This window comes from Notolepis coatsorum, assembly GCF_963971535.1.
Source record: "Notolepis coatsorum genome assembly, chromosome: 12".
In the NCBI taxonomy this organism is placed as follows: Eukaryota; Metazoa; Chordata; class Actinopteri; order Aulopiformes; family Paralepididae; genus Notolepis; species Notolepis coatsorum.
The window spans coordinates 51,211,380-51,220,705 of record NC_140176.1 but is presented as its reverse complement, the minus strand read 5'-3'; the positions used below and the strand labels follow the sequence as shown (position 1 = coordinate 51,220,705).

The 9,326-nt window shown below is 43.0% G+C and overlaps 1 protein-coding gene across 1 annotated transcript in view; it reads left to right on the top strand.

Moving 5' to 3' along the window:
• The window catches only part of LOC311237738 (carbonic anhydrase 1), an 11,070-nt gene extending 1,960 nt beyond the window's left edge, over positions 1-9,110 (top strand). The window contains exons 3-7 of the mRNA XM_084325713.1: positions 4,571-4,689; positions 5,609-5,701; positions 5,901-5,963; positions 6,091-6,246; positions 7,771-9,110. Of these exons, the coding sequence (XP_084181839.1) occupies positions 4,571-4,689; positions 5,609-5,701; positions 5,901-5,963; positions 6,091-6,246; positions 7,771-7,890 (551 nt within the window). The 3' untranslated portion in view covers positions 7,891-9,110. The remainder of the gene's footprint in view (positions 1-4,570; positions 4,690-5,608; positions 5,702-5,900; positions 5,964-6,090; positions 6,247-7,770) is intronic.
• Positions 9,111-9,326: the final 216 nt, after the last annotated feature.

Sequence of the window (9,326 nt, the reverse complement as noted above, 5' to 3'; positions counted from 1 at the left end):
TGCGCGTGTGTGCGTGCATGCCTGTGTGTGTGTGTGTGTGTGTGTGTGTGTGTGTGTGTGTGTGTGTGTGTGTGTGTGTGTGTGTGTGTGTGTGTGTGTGTGTGTGTGTGTGTGTGTGTGTGTGTGTGTGTGTGTGTGTGACAGTAGGGACACAAGACTAACAAAGTGGAACTAATAAAGACAACATAGGCACCGAATAAATCAAACATAAATGACAGCAAATAATGTTAATCAGGTGAGTGAGCTGATGCCAGATCTGCCAGATCTGGATCAGCCCACCGGTTGGCAATGTTGTAGTATGAAGGGGTGTATGGAAGGGGAGTTGAGAAGGTGTGTGTGAGTATGGACTATCTCTGTATGTACACACGGTGCTCAACATAATTGACGTCACAGTAATCTTTCCTAAGAAATACACACACTCACACACCCATTCAAGATAGAACTCTCAACCATCTTATATCATGTGAAGCCAGCTGTAGAAGAAATATTCTGTCAGGAGGACATCTGATCTAATGCAGGGACTGTTGCATCATGTGGTACAGAGTAGCTCTAGCAACAGGACAATATACAGGCTTATCTGAAGCAGCATCGCTGCACTACTGTATGTAATGTAGAGAGTCATCTCAACAATACCTGGACATCATCATGTTGGAGTCTTCTAGTCTGCTTTAGGCCTTATCCAACAGGAACTGAGTCTGCCCCCCATCAAATAGGAAGTCTGCCTGTCTCTGTGGTGTGTGTGCGTGTGTGTGTGTGTGTGTGTGTGTGTGTGTGTGTGTGTGTGTGTGTGTGTGTGTGTGTGTGTGTGTGTGTGTGTGTGTGTGTGTGACAGTAGGGACACAAGACTAACAAAGTGGAACTAATAAAGACAACATAGGCACCGAATAAATCAAACATAAATGACAGCAAATAATGTTAATCAGGTGAGTGAGCTGATGCCAGATCTGCCAGATCTGCCAGATCTGGATCAGCCCACCGGTTGGCAATGTTGTAGTATGAAGGGGTGTATGGAAGGGGAGTTGAGAAGGTGTGTGTGAGTATGGACTATCTCTGTATGTACACACGGTGCTCAACATAATTGACGTCACAGTAATCTTTCCTAAGAAATACACACACTCACACACCCATTCAAGATAGAACTCTCAACCATCTTATATCATGTGAAGCCAGCTGTAGAAGAAATATTCTGTCAGGAGGACATCTGATCTAATGCAGGGACTGTTGCATCATGTGGTACAGAGTAGCTCTAGCAACAGGACAATATACAGGCTTATCTGAAGCAGCATCGCTGCACTATGTAATGTAGAGAGTCATCTCAACAATACCTGGACATCATCATGTTGGAGTCTTCTAGTCTGCTTTAGGCCTTATCCAACAGGAACTGAGTCTGCCCCCCATCAAATAGGAAGTCTGCCTGTCTCTGTGACGTGTGTGCGCGTGTGTGTGTGTGTGTGTGTGTGTGTGTGTGTGTGTGTTATGAACGTGTGTGTGCATTGTGTGTGTCTGCGTTTGTGTGTCTGCGTGTGTGTATGTGCGTGTGTGTGTACGTGTGTGTGTATGTATACGCACGCTTGTGTGTGTGTGTATACGCACGCTTGTGTGTGTGTGTGTGTGTGTGTGTGTGTGTGTGTGTGTGTGTGTGTGTGTGTGCATGCAGTTCTTGTCCAGCTAAAATTACCTTTGAGATCATTAACACTTTCAGTGCCCAGCAGGGGGCTCACATTTAGTGCTTGAATGCCCACCATCCACTGCAATGTTAGCATTAATATCACCTAATCTATGTTTTAAATTATGGCTATGTGTCTAATCTGCCCGTCGCATTATCAATGACTCATTTCCAGTCAACATTGTCGAAGCGGATTGTTTTTTTATCGGTTCATTTCCGTTTTATAGCATTTTGAAAAGCCCTAGTTTTCACGGAAAAATAAAAGATTCCATGACAATCGCCCTGTACTGTAATATTCTAGAACGTTGTCATTTTTCGGCATATTTATGAATAGTTTTCAAATAAACGCTAGATTATCGATAGTATATGTGTACGTGTGCACGCTGGTGCCGCGCGCTGAAAATCGATTCTCTCAGTTCCTGATCGATCTTACAGTCAAACAGCCATATCACATTATAGGGGAAAAGCTTATATCTCCGTGAAAACGGGTCTGATTATCCTAAGACTGGTAAAATAGATTCCTTACCTGAGATCAGATGGTATCCAAATGGATTATTCCAATTCCTGATCGCCATTCCAAAAATCTATCCTTTTATTGATCCCACGCGTATACTGTAAAACACATATCCCACGCTGTGCTGAGGGTCCAGAATGAATCTGATCAGCTCCGGTTACATGCGTGAGAAGTAAAATGTGGATTCCGGAGTTTTTTTTTCTCATCCATTTTCATCGAGTCCAATCCAAAATGGTGCATTACCATCTGGGAGACGATAGGGGGCGCTTTTTTCACATCTGAGCGCCTGGCGGGGCAGGATTACCAACGGTAGACTCGGTTGATGAAATATGAATTCAGATCGCTAATAAAAATTAAAAAAAAATCTCGTGATGGGCATTCAACCCGCGGGCTGATAACCCGAGAAATCTCGTGATGGGCATTCAATGTGTTAATGATTGGCTCCTTTATGACACCATAATATTTCATGTGAATGTGCTTTAATAAAACTATCCCTTTCATCGCTTATAAAATGATGCAATTTCAAGGCCTCCTCTTGGCACATATACTATAATCTCAAGTGCATAAAAGTGAATGTGTAAATCTGATGTTTAATTTTCACCACAGACACATTATGCATCTTTTGGACAATTTTCAGCCTCCTTGAATCTGTAGAACATGTTTGTTAAGTGTTTTGCAAATAAACTAGTATAAATCTAAACTAGTCTAAATCTAAACTAGTCTAAATCTAAACTAGTCTAAATCTAAACTACTGTAGTCTAAATCTAAACTAGTCTAAATCTTAATTGTAATTATTTATTGAGCATCTCTTTCTTCTCTTGTATTGAACACAGTGTTTTTGGTCGGTGTAGCAACATATCAAATATTAAATGAATTATTCCCTTCCCTGCCTGGCTACCCCCCAAACCCAAAAGTAAAGACATTTTACAAACTGGGCAGTACATTAGGTAGGCAGTGTTCCTGGCTCCAAAAACTACAGCTAACTGATTAGTTAAAGCTTATTTATTAATGTAATTCAGATTTGACATTAATTTAAAGGGGACAGGCATTGCTATTTCTTTCACTATTTGGGCAACTTTACACAATTTCTGTGAGTCTATGGAACACATCTGTAAAGTTTTTTTTCCAAAAAATTCATTGTTTTCTATTTCTAATCAATTTCTCTAAAGCAGCATTTTTCCACTTCAAGATTTCAAGCAGTTTTTGGGCTGGGCTCCGCCCATAAGCGCTTTGAGTGACAGTCACCCACAGTCTGTGACTGGCAGACAGAGAGAGAGATAGAAAGATTGAGGGGGATACTAATTAATTTCGCCACGGGGGGCATAATCCCACAGGACAATGCATTGGTAACTTGTTTCAAATGACAATATATACCCCTGTGAATATTATTGCACGGATCGGAATATGGGCGTGCGCGTGGGAGCATGCGCAAAGATATTTTGACAGTGATATGCGAGTGCTCCCGACTGCGGGGGAGAAGAACCATCCCCGCGCGCACACACATTTACACACACTCCTGCACGCGGTCCCTCTCTCTCTATCTCTCTCTCTCCCTCTCTCTATCTCTCTCTCTCCCTCTCTCGCTCGCTCGTTCTCTGCTGTCTGTCGGCACCCTCTGTTTGAGGAAGTAATTTCACTCGCTCTGTTGTTGAGCGAATTGTTGATTGTGGGCGGTGACTACAACCACAGAGCCGGCATTGGCTCCAACCACAGAGCCAATCAGATCACAATCAGCTCAATCAGCTCCTTGCTACGTCGCATTGCGAGTCAAATCAGAATGACCTAATTCACTGGGGGAGGAGATTGTCTCAACTGAATTAGAGCAAGCCGCCAAAATGGTAATTAGAGACACAGATCCATTGCTATAAAACAATGCTAAACACTGGAAAAGGTCATTATATATTTATGACAAAGGGCACTCATTCTGAACAGCTTGTTTAGGCTTGTTAACCCTGGCCAAACGGCAAGGAGTAACTATGTTATTTTCCCCCAACATCTAAAAAACATTTCAGACTGCCACATCCATACAAAGACTAGGCAAATCCTCTTTCCCATGATATGTCCCCAATAGTCCTCTCATGTGTGTCATATTTCCGGATGCTCGCATCTCTCCAGAATCTCCTGTAGCTATAGGAAAGTGAATGGACTATTAATAGATGGCTCCTAGCATCGCCTGTGGTAGCTACGTGTCTCTGTTCTAATATCGATTTCTCTCTCTGCTAAAGATGGTGATTTTGAATTTTGAAGCGGCTCGCCAAATCTATCTTAGCATTGCAGATCAGGTCACCCATGAAATTGCAACATCAAAAAATAAAAACTTTACATTCAAGTAGTCCGATAATATCCCCCCAAACCTGACATGTGTGTTATGTGTTTTATTTTGTTTGCAGCTCTGACAGAAGGGCCCATCTCAGGGACCTACAGGCTGAAGCAGTTTCACTTCCACTGGGGAGCCTCAGATGACAGGGGCTCAGAGCACACTGTGGATGGGACCAAATACGCTGCTGAAGTAAGGACCAGCTGAACCATGACATAGACTCCACATTATATATAGGACACTTTCAATACACACACCCCTTTAACCTTTAATTGACCTATATCAAATCCTGCCTCTCTTTTCTTGATCCTCCAATCACAACTGTTGCTTACCTCAAAGAAGAGAGGGCAGAGCCTAAGAGATAGGTCAATTGAGTCAACAGTTATATATATATATAAATTATTGGAGTTAGTTCAAAGACAAAAACAGAAATTATTACTTTTCTCAGAAGCCATAATGTCACAATCACAGAGAAATAATTTTTAACAACATCCAATAGACGAGTATTCCGATTCCAATTGTACTTTTTAAAGTTCACCAGAGTCTTCGGGGACTATTAAGTGGTCATCCAGGATATTGTTTTGTGTTTTTCCTGCAAAAAAATCCCTCATCTCATCATACAGCAGCCTTGAATACAACATAATGGGATGGGTGTCACACAGTATAGGATACAGTATGTATTTGACTTCTGGGTGTTATTTTGTCCAAATATAAATCACCACCCTTCTGTCACAATAAGTGAAAGTACAGATAGGTGCCATTTCAGTGACTTTTTGCATCGTCAGTTTTACTATGGAAGTCAATGTAGAAATCAGACATGGTGAGAGTCACTGCTATAGTGAAATTGCACCAACTTTAAACTTTCAAACCAGTTTCTCGGTTGAAACTGACATTGATGAATGTATCGATGAACTTTTTTTTACTTTAAACTTCAAGCCATGGAGTCAAAACAGCCCAAGCGTGAAACTGCCAAATGGGTCTAATCCGCTACCCAAAGCCAAGAGAATGAACAGTTCGGAAAGACTTCACAGCGTCTGGTAAAAAGGGGGAAATCTTTGCATATTCTGATTACAAATGTTTTTTTTTTTTTTCTGTTTTCTCTCTCTCCCAGCTCCATCTGGTGCATTGGAATACCAAGTACCCAAGCTTTGGCGAGGCTGCTAGCAAGCCTGATGGACTCGCTGTTGTGGGAGTCTTCCTGAAGGTGAGTAGGGCAGTGGTTGAAAACAAGTGGTTGCTGTTGTCATTACCTACTCTATCTTGTGACTGATTATAGCCTAGTGAGTCGATATCTATATGATCCTTCAAATGTTTTAAACAGGTCTATCAAGGCATAATAGCCTACTGTTTGTTATCAATCATGTAAATTGCCTGTTACTGATGTGTGTGTGAATGTTTTCCAGGTTGGCGAGGAGAACGCCAACCTCCAGAAGCTTCTTGATGGCTTCAATGACATCAAGGCCAAAGTACGTTTTTTGAAACCCATTTCTTCTGCAACTGATCCTGATAAAATTATTTGCTTTGAATCAGCCAACCATGCTACTGTTGGTCATTGTTATAAACTCACTGTTGCTTCCTTCTTCTTGTTTTCAGGGCAAGCAGACCACCTTTGTAAATTTTGACCCGACCACGCTGCTCCCAGGCTCCCTCGACTACTGGACGTACGATGGTTCTCTGACCACACCCCCTCTGCTGGAGAGTGTCACCTGGATCGTCTGCAAGGAGCCAATCAGCGTCAGCTCTGACCAGGTACGACGGTTCACGTGACTCTCATTCACCTGTAGTGTTTATAGTTCAACGATAGTAGTAGGGTTTGACTTACAGACATACTGGCCCTGTGCCCGCTGCCTAGAATAGCCTCGTCAGCAAATCCCTCTCCTTCATTACTATCTAAATCAAGGGCTCGATTGTTCGGATTAGCTGCTTAGCTGAAACGTAAAGAAGCCTTGTTAACTTGATGAAACACAATACTGCAGCAGAGAGAGAGAGAGAGAGAGAGAGAGAGAGAGAGAGAGAGAGAGAGAGAGAGAGAGAGAGAGAGAGAGAGAGAGAGAGAGAGAGAGCGAGAGAGAGAGAGAGGGAGAGGGAGACCATTTCTGCTATGGGAATCACCCATATAGAGTAGGTGTCTTTACCAAATTCAGATTATTCAAATCATGGGTGCTTTTTCTCATTTGTCCATCATACTCAAGTTACATTTCTCTTTAGTTATTTCTATACAAATATGCATTGGAATTTAGCTCAGTGGGAATGGCATTATAACTGGTCCATAGGAAATCTTCCCTAAACGTCTATTTTGGTGGAGCCCTTGTGTGGGTGATTCAGTAAATGCAATGCAAGCAAGCATTGTGTGGATGAACTGTATATAGCTATACAGAATGTGCAGTATGCAGGTTGTACTACTGGGCATCGTTTCCTGGAATGTTCTATTTTTACTTGAGTACATACAGTAACATTACACTGTAACCACACTGCTACTCGTATTATATACCTGGTGAAATTAGGCTGTTACTGTACACTCTACCAGTTAGGCCCTGTTAATTACAGTAACTCACTCATTCCAACCCCACCGTGTCTTGCTCTGTAAAGTCTGCTCTTGTGACCGTCACATGTCTTTTGGCCGTGTGAAAATTAACACTACCCAGTCAAATGTTTGTTTATTTCATGCCAGCGAGTCCAGTGTCCCAAGGGTAAACATGGAGGTTTGTGTACATAACCTTTAGACATGGTGCCGCACTCAACCGGTCCTGCGGATGACGAGAACTAATGTACATTCTTGTACATTAAATACAAGTCAAGTCAAGCGGGGGGGGGGGGGGGGTATAGGAATCAAAACATTATGATTTATTAAGCATTTATCACCTGCACGCAATGTATTAGTCATGCCCCCACCCCTCTGACTGGCACAAACTATTTTATGCTTTATGGTACATTCTACAATACTGTTGAGTTGAACTTGTGAACCCATCACCGCACTCATTCACTGGCCAAAGTTAATGGCAAATCCTCTGAAATGGGTCATTTGACGCCACGATCAGTTCTATCTTTGGTCCCAACTTAAGCTTCAGCGCACGGAAGAAAAGAGAAATAAACCACTAAGCTCCATTCCACAAATCAGTGTCCAAAGAGCAAAGGGGAGGGGGGGGGGGGGGGGTGGCAGCTGAGACTCTTGGCTTTAAGCGTTACATCAGCAGTGAGACTGTGTTGAGTGACAAGCACAGAAGGTCAGCGGGAATGATTGACTACATTACCCTCCTATCTCTTCTCCAACAGATGGCCAAGTTCCGCGCTCTGCTCTTCTCTGCCGAGGGCGAGGCAGCCTGCTGCATGGTGGACAACTATCGCCCTCCTCAGCCCCTGAAGGGCCGCGCAGTCCGGGCTTCCTTCCAATAGGACCCTCGCACCCTCTGCGCCTCTTTTACGTCCCCTCCCCTCCCACCCCCCTCTCCCCCACTTAGCAAGACACCCAGTGAGTACAAAGCACAAGTAGAATCTCCGTCCAGTTTTTAAAACGTATGAAATTCCTGCGGGTCCACTCGTTACACTTCCAGGCCGCCTTGCTGCGCGGAGGAGCACTTGAGCCATCAACTTTATTTGTATGTGTGTGTGTGTGTGTCTCCCCTGTGTCTTGATGACCCAGAGATAACCCAACGAAGAAGCCCCCCCCCCCTATCCCCAACACCAACATAATTTATTTCAAGGAGCAAACACTCCACGGTGGAATTGTCGCACATTTAATGTGGATTTTTGCATCTGGTGCCAACGTCTTTAGGGACATCCAACCGACGTGTGTGTGTGTGTGTGTAGGTCTCCCTTTGGTTCCACCGACGGCCGACGAGCAAACAAAGCTCACAGACTCAAACGCACACACAATCTTGTGGTAGACGTACTACACACAGGCCTGTAGTGGCCTGCTTATTGATTTTAGCAGCACCACAAAGGACATACAGTACAGTAGGAGGACTTCCTGCTGCAAGCGCTACTGAGCTCTGTGACGACAACAGCTTCTTCTGTGTCCCGGCCTGATCACCAAACCTATTGTTCCATTTATTTGTCCCTATCTCGTATTTCATATTATGAACAACTCCTTTACATGCAAACAGAATAAGTGTTTTAATTGATTCCCGGATAGCGCTTCGTCACCAAAAGCTCCTCTGTATTTGTCATGTTGTCTTGATGATGATGCCAGAAATGATGAGTTGTGTCACGAACCCCTTTGTGTATTGTTTTATAACACCGATTATATCATTTGCTAATTATGCTTCGGATGCACAGTTGCCTTGCGGGCCATGCCATAGACTCATAGAGGCTGCTACACAGAGCCAAGGAAGAAATCAACCTGCCAACAAGCTTATAGTGTTAGCCAGGTGTCAAAGTTCTACATAGGACATTAATCATGCGAGGTCACCGTTTATTTTGGGACCACAGACAAAAAGAATGATGAAGTTGAACGAAATTCTGTATTTACAGTGAAAGGCTGATTGTATTTCATAATTACATTAAAGAACACCCATTTGCAAATCATTGTTAGGGCCGGCCTGGGAGTATGTCTAGCTCTTCTGCTATTTTTGAAGTGAATTTCTTTTTGTTGAATAAATATATTTTATGACTAATATCCGCCTGTTCCCTCGTCTCTTTGCAATCCTGTTAACTTACCTGTTATATTATCACATACCGTAATAATGTGTTACACTTTGTTGGCCTTACCTCTTCATATCGTATTCTTATTTCTGAGTAGCAATAATGTAATATAGCACAGCATAAATCAGTCATAACATACGGGTGAGAAGTCTGTTCTTTGTTATGCTTGTTTGAGTGTATACTGACGG